General features: G+C 44.5%; 2 protein-coding genes across 4 annotated transcripts in view; both read left to right on the top strand.

Annotated features, from left to right (window-relative positions):
- The window catches only part of ANO9 (anoctamin 9), a 76,434-nt gene extending 75,344 nt beyond the window's left edge, over positions 1-1,090 (top strand). Inside the window, exons 24-25 of one of the 2 annotated variants that reach the window (XM_073658736.1) lie at positions 706-783; positions 941-1,090. In XM_073658736.1, coding sequence (XP_073514837.1) covers positions 706-783; positions 941-968 — 106 coding nt within the window. In that variant the 3' untranslated portion in view covers positions 969-1,090. The remainder of the gene's footprint in view (positions 1-705; positions 784-940) is intronic. The other variant, XM_073658737.1, reaches the window with a different exon arrangement.
- An 8,392-nt stretch (positions 1,091-9,482) lies between these two features.
- On the top strand, positions 9,483-18,013 carry TSSC4 (tumor suppressing subtransferable candidate 4). 2 transcript variants are annotated; one of them, XM_073658734.1, is made up of 3 exons: positions 9,483-9,670; positions 11,235-11,307; positions 15,873-18,013. In XM_073658734.1, the coding sequence occupies exon 3, from the start codon at positions 15,948-15,950 to the stop codon at positions 16,827-16,829; it is 882 nt and encodes a 293-aa protein (XP_073514835.1). In that variant the 5' UTR covers positions 9,483-9,670; positions 11,235-11,307; positions 15,873-15,947; the 3' UTR covers positions 16,830-18,013. The 2 variants fall into 2 exon arrangements, with proteins under 2 accessions (XP_073514835.1, XP_073514836.1); XM_073658735.1 differs by having other exon boundaries at positions 9,483-9,692.
- Positions 18,014-18,272: the final 259 nt, after the last annotated feature.

The raw sequence follows: 18,272 nt of genomic DNA, 5'->3' as shown, positions 1-18,272 counted from the left end.
CAAAATGACACGCATCTCCTACAAAGCCTCATTAATAACGGACTGCTTTATTGTGACCTACAATAAGTTTCGCATCTTTTAGCAAAAGTAGACTTTCACCAGCAGGGCCTGAACATGGTTCCTGTAGGCCCAAAGCCGACATATACATCCAGGACTTAGTCTCCCTGTTTTAAAGAAGGGGTTGTTCAACCACAATTTTTCAAACTGTTTAAAAGGATGTCGAATAACAAAAGAAGCCCTACTCCTCTTACGGTTTCCCAACACAACCCAGTCTCCCAACAATGTCTGTACTCCTTGCTCCAGTGACACTGCTGCAGTTAATCCCAGCAATGGAGTTAGCTATGGCAGAGACTCTCTAAGCCTTCAAAAAAAGGGGGGGACTCGGAAGGTTTTCTCTGTTGGATAAGATCAATGAATGTTCATCAGAGTCACAGTGGTCTCCTGTCCCCAAGGTGGTAGAAGCCCTAGGTCATATATAAGCCAAGTGCAGCTTCTGCAGACTCTAGGTGGCCCCTTTCTTTTGGGACCTGGCATTAGTCTGAGCTCACATCTGCTTCATATATTAAAAATGAAATGTTGCATTTAAGTTGAGTTTCCCAGCTAGTAGCCTAACCCCACCATCCCCACATAAGAATTCCTTGCAACAAAGAAGACACTTTATAGCCCTTGCAAGGGCAACTAACTCTCCCCTCATCCATCCTACAGAGAGATGCCAGAGGAGGAGGATGAGTTATCCCATGACAGATCTCCCTTCCCCTACAGAAACCTACTAGTGGACCTCAGGTAATTTTCCATGACCGTAAAGCCCCCACTTACACAGAGCTATAAATGCCCCTCTAAATACTTTTTTTTCTTGCTTATTTATTTCACAATGGCATTACTCACAAGAGTTATGAGATATACTGGCATTTTAAACTTTATTTTGCTCTGTTTTTTTCAGTATGATCGAGCGTTCAACAGAAGTTTAATTCCAACCAAAGTGCTTGGACAATGAATAACAACCTGAAGATGTGTAGAGGTGTATTACATTTACTCAGCTGTAAATATTGTTTTTTTTTAATAAAATTATTTTTCTGATATCAAAAAACAAGCAATATTCATATCAATTATTTTTATTGAGAATAAACAAAGAGTACAACAGTCTGATTTGGGCCCTCCATTTACACTGGTTGATGATCACCCGGTCAAAACCTGTGAAAACATGACAATGATCCCTGTCATGTCAACAGCTGTTTAACGTCAAAGGCCTATGCAACATAATGTGCCACATGGAATCACATATATTCATATCCGTAGTTTAAATAGACATATATGCACTCGTAACTGTGCTCGTTCAGCATTACGTTGACCACATATAGAAGATAAGTCATCAGAACCCTGGATTGGCTGATGATCCTATGTGCTTAGAGGCCTTGTGAATGCCCACTTCCCAGAGGATAATGGTGAGAAAAAGAAGGACACACGTGGGTTTTCATTTCAAAAAGTACATGGATAAACTAGAGCACAGCAAGACCATTTGACACTGACCTTATTGAAGCTTAGAGTGCCACGGTCTGCATTGCTTGTCAACTGGAGATGTATATCAATTGGAAACTAAAAACTTTTAGATCCTGCTAATGAGTGAGTGTTGGTTCATCTTCCGTAAGTTGGTGGAGAATCCACAATACATAAATGTATGATTCTTGTGCTACTTCCTCAAGCCAAGGGATTCCTTAATAAGTGTATTTCTAACCATTAAACATCAGCAGACTCTAACTTATCAAAAAGAAGCTAAACAGGCTCCATAGCGGAGCATCACATCAAGACCTTTGCTACTAACACACATTTTACAAGGCACTTGTGTATAACTTGTACACATTTTTTTCCACTTCTTGTCTTTCTTATTGCATCAGTGAAATCAAAATTACATATACTAATTGTAGAAAAACACGGATCCGGCACTGCTTTCATTCATATTGTGTGCATTGAACCAGCAATGATTACACTAACCTTCTCGATGATCCTCACCAGGAAATAGTCCAATAGTAATGTAAGGAGAAAATGGGGCACTCATCACTGCACATTAAAATAAGCTTGATTTATTGTTTCAAACAGAGATTGTGGAGACAATGTGGCCATCATGATGGCTCTGAGGAAGCGTGACTTACACGCGAAATGGCTGTCAGCCACATTGTCTCCACAATCTGTGTTTGGAACCATAAGTAAAGCTTATTTTCATTCGCAGTTGTGAGTGCCCCATATTCTCCTCACATCAAAATTAAATATATGTGAGCTTTGTGCGGCATGCATATAAATAAATACAGTTGTGAGAAAAACTAAGTACACCCTCTTTGAATTCTATGTCTTTATGTATCAGGACATAGTAAAAAAGCATCTGGTCCTTAGAAGATCTTAATATTAGGTACATACAACCTCACATGAATAATCCCACATGACAAATTACACCGTCTCATTACATATTTAACAAAAACTAGGCCAAAATGCAGAAGCAGTATGTTAAAAACTAAGTACACCCATGAATTAATAGCTTGTAGAACCACCTTTAGCAGTAATAACTTGAAGTAATCATTTTCTGTATGACTTTCTCACATCATTCTGAACGAATTCTGTTTCTTACAACATTGCATAAATCCATGCTGGAACAGGAACGGGTCTTCCCCAAACTGTTGCCATAAAGATGGAATTATACAATTGCCCAAAATATCTTGGTATGTTGAACCATTAACATTACCCTTCAAAATGGTCCTAACCCAAACCTTTCTACTCCACCAAATTCTCAGCATACTGGCGAGTAACATTCTCTGTGATTCATCCATAAAACTGAGAAATAGTAAAACGTGATGAATCACTTCAGAGATCACATCTGCACTCGAGTCCAGTGGCAAAGTGTTTTACACCAGTCCAGACAATACTTGACATGGAGCATGTTGACTTTTTGGCTTGTCACTTAATCATAGAAAGCAATTGGGCTCCTGATGAACTGTTTATGTGCTGACGTCTGGAGGCAGTTTGCAAATCTGTAGTGAGTTATACAACACAGTGTAGTCTGGATAGGTGATTTTTATGAGCCCTCACTTCTTCAGCACTGGTGGATCCCGCTCTGTAAGGCCTCTTTCACATATCACTGTATCCAGTAAGTGTGGTGACAGTTTTCACACATACTGGAGACACATACACACCATAGACCCATTCAAATGAATGGGTCTGCACACATGTTAGTGTGTTTCACTGAACTGCGCTGAGCTCACTGAGCGGTGTCCTGTCACTCACTGAACTCGGCACATTTCAGGGGCCCACTCACTGCAGCATGTCATTCTCCTCTGCTCCTCAGTGTGTACGGTCGCCTCAAGCCAGGTGAGTATAATGATTTTTTTATTTTATTCTTATTTTTACAGTTTTTGGAGACATCAGGAGCAGAATACTACTTTCAACATTGTCCCCTGATGGTGCTGATTGTAATGTCAGCAGGGGACAATGTAGAGAGATTCCTTCAAGACCCAGTGCTTGGGAACAGCACTACCTGTACCACTGATACCCAGGTGCCGATACGTGTGATCCATATGCGGCACACGGCTGCCACACAGGTACCCATGGACACTGATGTCTCCGGTACTGTTTTTTCCAGTAACGGAAATATCAAGATGTGTGAAACAGGCCTAGATTTGTGTGGCCTCAAGCTTGAGCTGTTATTGTGAAGTGGTGACATCCAGAAGTAACAACAGATACAATCTGGCAAATATAGTAGATCAGTAATTTACACACTGTCTTGTGGAAAAAGTGGCGTCTTGTCTCTGTGCCAGATTTACACTTTCTGAGCTTCTTATACGTTCCATAATACCCAACGTTCATGGAGACAGCATGACTGTGTGCTTGATTTTATGCACCTGTTCACCATATACTCACACTATTGGGAATGCAAAATTCAGGGCATTTAACAGGAACCTGTCAGGTCATAATTCCCTATCTAAATAAAGGCAGTGCGGGATGGGGGAATAAACTGCATCTAGATCACGTCTATGTGATACAAAATAAACTTAGAATTGGACTGTGTTCAGCAGTGGGGAGCGTAATACTGAACAGTCATGGCCTTTGTTCAATCATGTCTACTGTTCAGCCGATTGACGTCACAATCAGCATGTTGACTGGTTGAGCAGGAGGTCAATCAAGATAACTGTTTAATCCGAAATATAAAACGTGGAGGGAAGTAGATTGGGTATGCCCCTTTTAAATGTATGATACAATTGCCCTAAGTTTAACACCTTTTAGGGGTTCTCCGATCAGAATATATTTATGACTTATCCTTAGGATAGGTCATTAATATCAGATCAGTGTGGATCTAACACCAAGGCACCCCCTCTGATCAACCTCTGCAATCTTTGGCAGGGGGCAGATGTAAACATATTTAATGGATCTGCACTGGTAGTGGCTGCTGTCGGGAGCTGAAGAACAGATCCTATAACAACTTCTCTCCAATCCATCCTGAATGCGGCAGCCAGGGTCGTATTTCTGTACAGCCACTTCACCGATGCCTCCATCTTGTGCCAGTCATTACACTGGTTGCCCATTCGCTACAGGGTCCAATATAAACTCATCGCTCTCATCCACAAAGCTCTCCACAGTTCTGCACCGCCTTATATCTCCTCTCTCATCTCTGTCTATCGCTCTACACGTTGCCCTCCGTTCTACAAATGACCTAAGACTAACATCCCCCATAATCCGAACCTCGCACCTTCGTCTCCAAGATTTCTCTCGTGCTGCGCCAGTTCTCTGGAATGCTCTACCCCAGGCGATCCGACTGATGCCTAGCCCCCACGTCTTCAAGCGCGCGCTAAAAACCTATCTCTTTAAACAAGCCTACCACCTCAACTACTCAGTAAACTAACTTTCCCCTGTTCCCTCCTTCTAGATATTATTCAGAATCTGCTCCCTACTATTCATCTGTCTCCACACCCTCCATGCACAAGATAACTGCACTTGATACTTGATTATTGCACTTAAGCATACTGACTGATGACCGGATCATGCAGCTTTATATGAAAATCCCTATTTATTATAATTGCCAGACCTGAAATAACAAGCACTTTTCACCTATTGTGTCCCCCCATTCCCTTGTAGATTGTAAGCTTGCGAGCAGGGACCTCACTCACAATTTAAGACAGTTTAAACAGTTAAATTAGATTGAATTTATTGTCTGTACATGTCCAAGCTTAATTGTAAAGTGCTGAGGAATATGTTGGCGCTATATAAATAAAAAATATTATTTTTATTAAATATTAACTCCTTTAATGACAGACAGCGTTTACCTGGTGGACACAGCCCCCTTTGTCAAATATGACTTTAGAATACATCTACTCATCCTAGTAATTTTGAGATTTTCTTGTCAAATTCAAAAATCCAACGTACCTATGATCTTCCTTCACAAAAACTGTATTGATCCCAGTGTACACATAAGTGACAAATCATACAGAAAAAACATGTGACGTTTCGGCCACTCAGGGCCTTTATCAAATTATCGGTGCCTTGGAATTTTGGGTTTGACTGCAGCTTAACAACTTTGTGGAGGGTTGTACCAAGTCAGCACGAAATATGGAGTGGTGCATAAAAAATACCTGGATGTATTTTGAGATTTTCTTGTGACACATTGTACTTTACAATAATAGTAAATTTGGGTAATATGCTTTGCGAATATAATTATATGTAGTTATAGAAAAAAATACATATACAAAAATTTGGAAAAATTTGCAGCTTTTAAACATTCATTTTTTTGCATTGAAAAAAGATAGCCATACCACACAATATAGTTAAAGGGGTTCTCCATTACATGTAAACACTTTATAGGCCCAAAGTGAGGCAAAAAAAGAGGGGAGAAAACATACTTACCTATGGGGCCATTGCCGCTTCTCCATACAGCTGCCGGGATCACTCACTCACTGAAAATTAATAAGCACAAGTCTTCAATTTTTGTTAGAGGGTGGCAGACTTCCATCAAGATGGGACACCTCTTCATTACGCTTTTGCAGTAAGGAACTATCTTGACAACACCTTCCCACAGTATTAGATTGAACAACGTGGTAGGACTGAATGACCACCGCGTTCATCTGACTTAACACCGATGGCCTTATGGCCTTCTTTTTGGGGGTGTAATAAAGAATAAGGTTTTTGAGAAGAAGCCTCATACAATGAATGCATTAAAAGAATTTATGGATTTTGATGCAGACCAGAACATATGTTGTACAGTGTGTCAGTGTACTGCACAGGTTGGAGGAATGTTGCAGCATTGATGGAAGACATTTGTAAACAGCGTTAAACAAATTTAAATGTATAAAATGCGAATAAACTTCTGTGTTGCATATAGTATGTCAGTGTGTATGTTTACCCTTATAATCTGTTGTGATAAATGTCATTGCCTCAACCTTATGCATATTATGGGCCACCCTGACTTTCTGTGTCCAGTATATTCATTACTTGCTACTTGCTAGTATATACAGTTTATGTATACCAAAAACATATTTGTTATCACCGCGTCCACATAACTCCAGTCTTTCAAAATACAAAATGAATTAAACTGTACAATAGATGCTGTAAAGAGAAAAAAGTCCAAATGGCAGAATTGCATCTCTTCCGATTACCACACCTGTAAAGAGATGAAATGAGAAGCGACCGAAATGTCACACGTGCTGAAAGTGATATCAATAAAACCATTATCTCACCAAGCAAAAAAAAGGCCCTCCCACAGTTCAATCGACAGAAAAATAAAAATGTTACGGGTTTCAGAAAATGGCAACACAAAATATATATATATATATATATATAATCAGATTTTTTGGATTATAAAACGCACTTTTTCCCCAAAAAATTTGGGAGGAAGATGGGGGTGGGCGGCGATGGAATAGAGTCACAGGAGGCAGGGTTGCTGCTGGAAGAAGTCGGTGGCGGCAGGAGTGGGGCGATGCTGTGGGCCCCGGGCTGGAAGGATGGGGCATCCCTGCGGTGCCAGGCGGCGGGCCCTGGGCTTCAAGAAAATGTCCAAGGCTCAACCGAAACCTCATTCTGCACATGCCCCGCCTCCGGTGACCATTTTCCTTAAGCCCACTGCCGTGAAATCAATGGACTCCGCACCTGTCTCGGACATTTTCTTGAAGCCCAGGGCCCGCTGCCAGGACATCCCCTCCTCCCATCCCGGGGCCCGCTGCCTCATACTGCCAGGACACCCCCTCCTCCCAGCCCAGGGCCCGCTGCTTCACACTGCCAGGACACCCCCTCCTCCCAGCCCAGGGCCCGCTGCCTCACACTGCCAGGACACCCCCTCCTCCCAGCCCGGGGCCCGCTGCCTCACACTGCCAGGACACCCCTTCCTCCCATCCCAGGGCCCGCTGCCTCACACTGCCAGGACACTCCCAGCTCCCAGGGCCTGCTGCCCAACACTGCCAGGACACCCCCTCCTGCCAGCCCAGGGCCGGCTGCCTCACACTGCCAGGACACCCCTTCCTCCCAGCCCAGGGCCTGCAGCCTCACTCTGCCAGGACACCCCTTCCTCCCAGCCCAGGGTCCGCTGCCTCACACTGCCAGGACCCTCCCAGCTCCCAGGGCCTGCTGCCCAACACTGCCAGGACACCCCCTCCTCCCAGCCCAGTGCCTGCTGCCTCACACTGCCAGGACACCCCTTCCTCCCAGCCCAGGGCCTGCTGCCTCACACTGCCAGGACACCCCCTCCTCCCAGCCCAGGGCCCGCTGCCTCACACTGCCAGGACACCCCTTCCTCCCAGCCCAGGGCCCGCTGCCTCACACTGCCAGGACACCCCCTCCTCCCAGCCCAGGGCCCGCTGCCTCACACTGCCAGGACACCCCCTCCTCCCAGCCCGTGGCCCCCTGCCTCACACTGCCAGGACACCCGCTCCTCCAAGCCCAGGGCCTGCTGCCCAACACTGCCAGGACACCCCCTCCTCCCAGCCCAGGGCCTGCTGCCTCACACTGCCAGGACACCCCCTCCTCCCAGCCCAGGGCCCGCTGCCTCACACTGCCAGGACACCCCCTCCTCCCAGCCCAGGGCCCGCTGCCTCACACTGCCAGGACACCCCCTCCTCCCAGCCCAGGGCCCGCTGCCTCACACTGCCAGGACACCCCCTCCTCCCAGCCCAGGGCCCGCTGCCTCACACTGCCAGGACACCCCCTCCTCCCAGCCCAGGGCCCGCTGCCTCACACTGCCAGGACACCCCCTCCTCCCAGCCCAGGGCCCGCTGCCTCACACTGCCAGGACACCCCCTCCTCCCAGCCCAGGGCCCGCTGCCTCACACTGCCAGGACACCCCCTCCTCCCAGCCCAGGGCCCGCTGCATCGCCCTCCTGCCACCTTCCTGCAGCAGCCGCCGCCGCCCCCTCTCTCCGGTAAGCTACCATAAATTCGGACCCCCATTTTATTAAAAACTTTTTTTTTCGTATTTACGTCCCCAAAATTTGGGGTGCGTCTTATGGTCTGCAAAATGCGGTATATTTCTTTTTTTTTTTTTACAAACTTCTTAACAAACTGAACAGGTTTGGTTTTGCCTTTATGGCACTGACCCGGAGAATCATCTTTCCAGGTTATTAATACCCCACAAAGAACACAATAAACACAAAACACAAAAAACAATGGTGGGATTGGGTGTTTTTTTTTTCACAATTTCACCTCACTTGAAATTTTTTTTCCCATTTTTCAGTATATTGTATGGCGAAAAAAAAATCCAATCCTTCATACCGCTACGATGGCGGGAAAAAATAAAGTTATGGTTCTTGGAAAAAGGGAGGAAGAAACGACAATGTAATAAAAGGAAAATAGGCTGAGGAGGCGAGGGGACTAATGATTTCTGGGCTTCAACTGTAAACTTTGGGCTTTGTTCACACGATGCGTTTTTGCTGCTGTTTTATGCAAATTAAAAGCTGCTCATTATTAAATCTGCAGCGTGTCAATTCTTTTGGCGTTTTTTTCACCGTACAAAGCAATGAAAAAGTGCAAAAACACGGGGGAAAAGTGCAATGTTTGATGAATGAACATGTATTATAGGCAAATGACACATGGTATCTGACCCAAAAAATGTAGCAAAAACGCAACAAAACCTGCTTTTTCCAAGCAGCCTCTTTTGCCAAGACAGCAGGTTTTTGCCTGCAGAAAAAAAACACAGCAGAAAAAAACGCAGCAAAAACACGTGTGAACGTAGCCTTAGTCAGTAACTTGTACAGGACACATTCACCCAAACGAAAATTGAAATTAAATTTGTGTAAAAAAAAATAGAAAAATGGGTGGAAAGCTGACAAACGAGCCGACCATGATCGGTGCAAACAGCAAATGATCAAATACGGTTCATTTTTTTGCCTGAGGTAAAGTGAAACTTAACTAAAAAGCAGCGCCCGCCTCTGCACTACAGAGCATCAAAGTAGGCTGTCACCCCTGTACGTCAACCAAACACGAGGTGCATTTACCATCATTCTCCCAGCAGGTGGCGCTCGTTATAAAGCAGAAAGCGGAGGTGACGCGAACCTCCTCGGCCACCGCACTGCACTGCGGGAAATGTAGTTTTCCTGCAGGCGCCCTGAACCCCGGGAATCGGTGACCTTTCACCCTGCGGCATGGAGGCTGAGCAGAGAGAAGCAATTATCGCTGAGCTGAGAGCGATCCAGAGCAGCACGGACAGTCTGTAAGGTTCCATCTTCACCTAAGTACGAGTAAATCCCGTGAAGCCGCCATTTCATTTCGGTGCAAATACAAGTCCCAGTCTTGCACCCCGCAGGCCATGCTGGGGATTGTAGTTCTGCAGTATCTTCCTAGTGCCTGAGGTAGATACACCCCAGAGCACAGTATAAGGTGGAACCGAGGAGAGAATGGCTGCCATGTACGGCCTGTGGCACCACAACTCCCAGCATGTCACCAGGGGGTAGTAGTTGGGCAGTAGTGCGCGGTTTCCTCACACATCTGCCATCTAGAGAGCCATTTTGCCCAGTTTTCCATGTTTGCTCTTTGCCTTTCCCGCGCCTTCTTCCATTTGCTGTAATATTATTATTTTTCGGTGTGAGACCTTGTCTTGTGCAGGACGAGTTGTACTTGTGAAGGACGCCATGTATTTTACCTCATGTCGAACGGGAAAAAAAATCCAAGTGTGTAAAAAAAAAAAAAAAAAAAAAAAAAAAGCCAGGGCTTGTTCACACGTTGCAGTTTTAACATAGGGAAAAAAATCGTTTCCCAGCAGCAGCAAAGTGCATGAGATTTGTGAATCCTTCTGCCCCCGCGGCTTATTTTTTCCTTGCAGATTTGAAGCGTCAGAGCGTTTTTTTCCCATCTGCATTGTGTCGACTCTTTCAGCATTTGAAAAATGTAAAATGCAGATATTTTACTGAATGTTTTTCCTGAAATCTGCTTCAAGTACTCCCCATGTGCACAGAGCCCTATTCTTCCATTGTATTTTGGGTTATGTTCACTTTGTGGTGACTTTGTTCTGTGCTATACTTGTATATAGGGTTTTTTTATTTTATTTAAAACCTATAAAATAACTTGGCTTTAGTTGCCTTATCCTCGGAGCCATTAGTTTTTTTCTGGAGATAGTTGTATGATGACTTGTTTTTTTGTGCGGGGGGAGCTGTAATGTTTATTGTGTTTTTGGAGGGGGTGAGACAAGGTGACCAAAGCCCGGCGATTGCAATTTTTTTTTCTCCTGTTGTGTCGTTTGCCCTATAGGATGATCTCTTTTTCTACTTGCCCAGAGGCTACTTTCACACACACGTGAAACATGTATCCTTAGGCCCTCGTTCACAAGGCTGCCCCCCGTCGGGCCGTTCTACGCTAGTACATGTACGCTTGGCGGGCGCGCCTGTGTTCTGAATACGGAGAGTGGGCTGAGCTGCTGCAGACGCCACCGATAGGTGAAAAAGGCTCGGCCTGTAGAATTGTGTTGCCAGCCGCAGTTTTGCCCAAAAATCATCGGAAAGGGAGATCCATAATAAGACCACCCTTCGTAATACTCTATAAAGGCTCATGCAGATTGGTCCCGGCACGGACTGGCCGCCTTGTTCCTGACCTGACAGTGATGACTTTGTATAATACTATGAGGCTGTCATACTCAGATCAGGAGACCCGCTGCCAGTCCGTGCCGGGACCAATCTGCACAGATGTCTACATAAGCCCTAAATACTTGAGACTCTTTGCTCTCGTGCACCTTTGCTTTGCTCAGTCTTACCTTCATACTTTGTATTTTTCTTCTGCTGTAGAGTCCAGTCTCTCCGACAACTGGTGGAATTCACAGACCCCGAAAAAGGAGAGCTGGTAAAAGCCCACAGCCAGGTAAGCTTGTCATACGTGAATTGAGGCCCCCCTCATGCACATTAGATAAGTCAGCCCAATCTGCCAACTGGGATCCGCCAAACTTCTAATGTCTCTGGCGTCCTTCCGACTGTCCCTGGCAGATTGTCGTAGGATATAAGGATTGTTCATTTTGTTCATTTTCATAGATTTTTAATTTATTACTTTTGTCAGATTCAAGTTATTTCTGACCATTGTTGGTTTTTCTTTCATTAAACGAGGGGTACCAACAATTTTGACCACGTGTGTACAAACACAACACCATGTGTGTATATATAGGATATGATTGCAAAACATCACTAAACGTCATTACCTTAAACCACCTAATGTACCATAAAGTGCAAGTGTAAAAAGACCAACGTGAAACATGGTTCACACCGTCAACATCAATAGCCATTTTTTTTTATCAAAAAAAAAACAAAATGCGCAAATCCTTAGGCAAAATTATAACAATGAAGAAAGATGTTAAAATAGTACTGTAATATTATATGAATATGGGAACAGCATATGATCTCAATCAGTGTCAGACTGAAGAACATTGGGCCCACCAGAAGATTTGATTTTGAGGGCCCTATGCACTATGAACTCTCCTGAAGGAGAAGCCAAGGCCCACCGGAAGATTCTTCGGTTCTCTGGTGGGTCAGTCCAACCCTGACCTGACCCCCCTAAATAAACATTGTATCGTTCTTGTAATTCATACCTTTGTGAAATTTAGAGTCCAATTTGATGATCCAAAAGGCTTCCCTAAGAAATAATTAATTCTTCCAGTCTCCTCCATTTGGTGAAGTGACTTTCTCAAGACTAAAAAATGAAAAACAATTAGTATTGGGGGCACTTTCACACGTTAGTGTGTCCGGTACGTGTGATGACAATTTCCACACGTACTGGAGACACTGACGTTCAAATCTATGGGTTTGCGCACGTGTCAGTGTGTTTCCACGGACCGTGTGTCCATGTGCTCCACACGCTGACATGTCTGTTTTTTACACACTGCTCGGTCTGCAAAATTTTCCACGCTGAACACACGCATGACATCCGTGTATCATCAGTGTGACATGTACTGACGCCTGGGAATCGGTGTACAGTTAGCGCCGTTCCCAAACACCGGGTACTGAATGCTGTCCTCATCATTGTCCCTTGCTCGCGCTGTTATCAGCACGAGCAAAGGACAATGTTGGGAGTAGTAGTCTGCTCCCACTGTGTCCCTGTGTAGAAATAAGAATAAAATAATAAAAATCCTTATACTCACGTGTCCGGAGATGTCCCCCGCTGTCATCCTGACTCTGTGGAGCATGAGCTGCTCCAGCGAGCGGGGCCCTGGAGCTGCGCTGAGCTCAGGAGCGGTCTCCTGTCACTCTGAGCTCCGCTCAGTGCAGGGGCCCGCTCTCTGGAGCAGCTCATGCTCCACAGAGTCAGAGGATTACGGCGGGGGACATCTCCGGACAGGTGAGGATTTTATTCTTATTTTCACACATGGACACTGCGAGAGCTGAATACTACTTCCAACAATGGGACAATGATGAGGGCAGTGTTCAGCACCCGACGCTTGGGAACAGCGCTAACTGTACACTGATTCCCAGGTGCCGGTATGTGCGCTATTGATGCGGCACGTGGTTGCTACACACGGATATGCTGGTACTGTTTTTTTCCGGTACCGGAAAAATCAGGACGTGTGAAACCGGCCTTACTGTTATGCATGTCGATAAATTGCCTGGTGGCACCTGAATATGTTCTGTTCCCGATGTAAATATTGTATGTATGAGTAAAGTATGTATGTAGACACAGGGTGCTTTCACATTGCATTCTGTGTCCCTGTTGGGGCATACGTCCGAAATCCCCCCAAAACGGGGTCCGGACGTATGTGCTGACGTGGCCATAGACTGTAAATATGCAGACAGAGCGAGCGTGCGCTCTGTTGTGCATCATTTTTGGGAGTTTATACCTACGTGTGTTCCCACTACATTAGGGTGTACTATATCCCTATATGAAGGCAAATTAACCACATTTTGCTGTGACAGAGTGACACCTAATCTCTTGGTCTGCTACTCTGGTATATATATATCTACTAGGGATTGCACCTACATCCCAAGCATCTCTTGCACCTATAAGCATTCTTTCCAGCTGCACTAGGCATATGTGATATTGACTGTTTTTTTTCTATCTAGCTACAGGGCTAGCAGGGAGAGCCGCTGAGGAGTGGGGGCGCCACTGGTGTAGGAATAAGGGTGCCAACCTCCGCTGTTAGGCAGGGGCGAGTTTGAGTGGTTAATAGGGACATTATAGTTCTTTTTATACATATGGTTTTCCACTTGGGTGGTTTGTCTGTTGTATTTTATTAACCCCTTTACAGCCTGGGACGTATTAGTACCAGGCTGTCACCTCCTGTTCAGCGCGGGCTCCGGCGGTGAGCGCACACTGAACCGGGGACATGTCAGCTGATTATTATAGCTGACATATGCCTGCAACATGAATCGCGTTCCACCCGCAGCTGTTAACATGTTAAATGCCGCTGTCAATCTGACAGCGGCATTTAACATCGCCAGTCCAGAAGCGCGGCACTTACCCCGCCCATCGATGACCCCCGTCACGTGATCGCGGGTCACCAATACGTGGGCATGACAACCCTGGGTCTGCAGCAGACCCCAGTGGTTGTCATGTGCTGATCGCAATGAGCGCCACCTAGTGGTCGGCGCTCATAGCACAGGAACATTTCTGCTACATAGAGGTGATCTGCTCATCACCTCTATGTAGCAGAGGCAATCGGACAAGTGCTGCTTCTAGTCTCCTATGGAGACTATAGAAGCAAGCAAAAAGTAAAAAAAAAAAAAAAATGTTTTTAAAAAAATATATAAGTTTAAATCACCCCCCTTTCGCCCCATTCAAAATAAAATTCAAAAAAAAAAACCCACATACACATATTTGTGTATAGAATTAATCCGATCGGTAAACGGCGTAACGAGAAAAAATTCTAAACACCAGAAGTACGTTTTTTGGTCGCCGCAACATTGCAATAAAATGCAATAACGGGCGATCAAAACATCGGATCTACCCCAAAATGGTATCAATAAAAACTTCAGCTCGGCGTGCAAAAAAAATAAGCCCTCACCCGGCCCTAGATCCCAAAAATTGGAGACGCTACTGGTCTTGGAAAATGGCGCCATTTTTTAATTTTTTTTTAAAGCAAACTTAGAAATTTTTTTTCACCACTTAAATAAAAAAGAACCTATACATGTTTGGTGTCTATGAACTCATAATGACCTGGAGAATAAGATTGGCCGGTCATCTTTAGCATTCAGTGAACATGGTAAAAAAAATAAGAAAAAACCATCTGTGGTATTGCACTTTTTTGCAATTTCACCGCACTTGGAATTTTTTTCTCGTTTTCCCGTACACGATATGGTAAAACCAGTAATGTCGTTCAAAAGTACAACTCGTCCCGCAAAAAATAAGCCCTCACATGGCCATATTGACCAAAAAATAAAAACGCTATGGCTCTGGGAACAAGGGGGGCAAAAAAACGAAAATCCCAGGGTTGCGAAGGGGTTAATTATTTATTAAAAGTTATATTTTAATTCTAAATCTGCATAATGGTATTTAATGATCAATGGTGAATTCTTGGTATTATAAGGTAGTGAATTTATTACTTGACAGTGAGCGGACACTGTTGACGTAGTGGACTTCATCTGGGTGTCCATCTTCAGTAGGTGTACATGCTTGAAAATGATGCACGGCAGAGCCCACGCTCACTATGCCAACACCATTATAGTCTATGGCCCCGTCTGGACACCGTTTCCCGGGGGATTTCGGACGTATGCCCTGATGGGAACACAGAACGCAATGTAAAAAAAACCAAAGTCACACTTTACACATCCTGAATCTTTATGAGGTGTTGTGTGTCTCATGCCCCGCTTGGGTCAGACTTTTAGCCATAAACATAAGGGGGTTGTTCACTACTGGACAACCCTGTCTTAATTGATAAAGTGCTTCAGAAAAAAAAATACACATCCCCGCCTCTCATAATTGTGCTGTTCCTGCAATCTGTGTTCTGTCACCTGGTGGTCACAAGACTTATTTTATAATGTGACCGCTGTAGACAGTCGATGGGCGCTGATCTGCTGCAGCCTTCACTATTCTATCAAATCCGACATCCCTTCTGACAGAATACTGAACGGCTGCAGACGTTCCTCGACTGCATGATGACATGGCAGGAACGGAGCCGGTCCTGAAGGTAAGTGTGTATTTTTGGAGTTTTTATTTTTTCATTTTATCTGGGCCAGTTAAGCTGGGGGGGGGTTATCTAGAAGTGGACAGCCACCTGAATTTTAATGCATATTTAACAAAATTGTATACTTTGATGCAAAATTATGAAGTGTTAGACTTTTAGTTCCAGAAAATGTGTCTGGGTATGGCAGAATAATTTATTTTTTCAAATTGAGGTTTTATTGGCTTCTTAATTGCCCAGGCAGCAAAGGTGTTACTGCATTTGTCAAATTAAAAAATTCTCATTCCTAAGATGTTTAACGTAATAATTATACATTTGCTTCCAGGCATCCGAATCTTTATCCGTGTGGAAGACACTGTTTTCTGCTGCCGGACCACCACCGCCCCCTACCTCTTGAGTTATGTCGGAGTCAGAAGAAAAAGACAGTCCCCCAAAACCTTTCAGTGCTTTTGCTTATGAATCCCAAAATGATCCTGACACACTCTCGCTGAGTGATTCTGACCCTGCCTTGTCAGATGAGGCAGAGGTGACGTCTCTAAGTCCTGGAGAAGAAGAGGATGATGAAGAAGATGCTAGACAGGAAGGAGGTCAAAAACCTTCAGTGCTTCCATTTACCCTGAAGGGAACCAATGCAGGTTTCTCCCAGCGCAGCCATGGTATCTTTGGAGGTCTACTTGACTTACAGAAGAATTCACCTCTTGGCCAGCAAAATAGAAAATGTGAGGTGGCAGATAGTCCACCGGATGAAACAAAAGGGGGGAAATCGGAGCAAGTTAGTACTGGTGTAGAAGCAGAATCTATCAAGCCAACCAGCAAGAGAACGACCAGTGCAAAACCCTTGGTTCCAAGTGGACGACTTCCAGATTATTTAGCACATCCAGAACGCTGGACTAAATACAGCTTGGAGAATGTTCCAGACACCAGTGATCGCACAAATCGCAATACCGCTCTAACCTTCCTAACAGAGCTAAAGCAGAAAAAGGAATCTAAAGAGGGCCCCAAAGAAACGAGCAAACGCTCCTACAACCAAGACTCCTCCAGTTCTGGAGAGGGCCGAATTCTCTTTTCAAAGCCCACCAAAAAGGTGCAGCAGAGCAGTGAAAAAAGTTTCTCGCACTCAGGATCTCTGGACAAGTCTGAGGCGTTGATCGATGAAGATCAGGATGAGGAGCCAGCGGAGCAGTCGGAGGGTGAAACCTTGGGGTTCCACGGAATTAAAAAACGAGTCCGAAAAAATATCAGACCTAAAACTGTTCATGAAGACGAAGGAGACGCTTCTTAAAGAGGTTGAAGATGATTGGTTGGACTGGTGGGGTTTCGAAGAGAAAACCTCATCAAAGATCAATCTCTCATGTAGTCATGTAATGAAAAAGTTAGTAACGTCGTGCATGTTGCTGTAGTTCCAACTTGATGCCATCGACTCATCAAACCTTATTTCCAGAAAGAGTTAAGGAGACACTGAACCTGACTTACTTATAAATGTCTCCTACTATGATCATAATGTGTCCCACACCTCAAGATCTGAGACCCTCCTGATGCAATCACATCCATACATGTGAATAAAACCAGCAGCTCTTTATATAAGCCTTCCTTGTATTAGAGGGGGCTTTTTAGATTAGGTGTGGTCCTTTTTAAATGAGTGCATTGTTTTTAATTGCAATGTGTGCTTCATGCCCTACGTAATGACATCTGTGTCTACATCCTATACCTCCATGGAAGAAGAACTTATGTGACGGTTTTTGCTCTTGGGGACTGGATTGCTTTATAAAAGATTTAAACAGATTCCCGTAGAACCCTTTCCATCCATCATAGTATCAGTTTGCCCAGTCTCCTTAAAGAAGAACTTTTTTTTTTTTTTTGGGGGGGGGGGGCACCTTTTATGATGACGTGTTGCGACACCTTTTTGCTGCTCTCTTCTCCATTTAAGGTCGTTCCCTACTTCTTGTTTGCTAGTAATGCAATTCTTCTGGTAAAAGGAGTCCTGCACAAGCTCTCCCCACCCAGTAGTAAAGATCGAACTTCTCTTTCCCGGGGACTCCTAGCCAAATGAGTTCCCTCTATGGTACATATACCAGTGGCCTAAGTTGCTGTGTATCCCACTACTAGGGCAGGTGATCTTCAACATTGAAAAGGCTTGAAAGGAAGAGGCGGCCCAAGGACCTACCGCATTCGTAATGTGTACGTGTAATTCCCTCCAGGACGTCTTTCTGAACAATCCCAGAATTAGTGTAATCCCTTGGTAACTGCCCACCCAGGAAAACCCAATATGGCCAAATAAAATTGCTTTCCTGGACCATACTAGTAAATTTAGGAATAACCAGGCACCTCCCTTTAGTACAAATAGGATTGGTGTGTTCGGTAAAGAAATTTGTGTAGATGTGAAGAGTTTGAACTTCTATCAAGGCTCTTCTTCTTTTTTGTTAAGTGTTTCGTGAAAACTACTATTAAAGGGCAACCTTGACAAAATCTTTAAGCCTTTATTGAGTACGTAAGTCGGTATGAATGCAGCCTTCACATTGATCCAGCAATAAGCGTTTCATACGGATGAACCTGTTTTGTGCCTCTTACCTTTGTAAGAGAGGTCCTTGTTTTACTGTAATTTAGTGAATCTTGCATCAAGGACCAGCGTTTCTAAATAAAAAATTTTAAAAAATGGACTGTATTAGGCGCAAAGGATGGGTGATGTCCTGAGTAAAAATAGAAAACGATAGTATTTCTTCAATTG

The sequence above is a fragment of the Phyllobates terribilis genome, unplaced genomic scaffold (genome assembly GCF_046119375.1).
Source record: "Phyllobates terribilis strain yellow unplaced genomic scaffold, ASM4611937v1 Scaffold_13__5_contigs__length_258822181, whole genome shotgun sequence".
In the NCBI taxonomy this organism is placed as follows: domain Eukaryota; kingdom Metazoa; phylum Chordata; class Amphibia; order Anura; family Dendrobatidae; genus Phyllobates; species Phyllobates terribilis.
Note: the sequence above shows the minus strand (reverse complement) of the source record. Positions and strands in the feature narration are given on the sequence as shown.

Excerpts from the sequence above, each read along its gene's own strand:
- TSSC4 (XM_073658734.1), top strand. The coding sequence starts at position 15,948 with ATGTCGGAGTCAGAAGAAAAAGACAGTCCCCCAAAACCTTTCAGTGCT.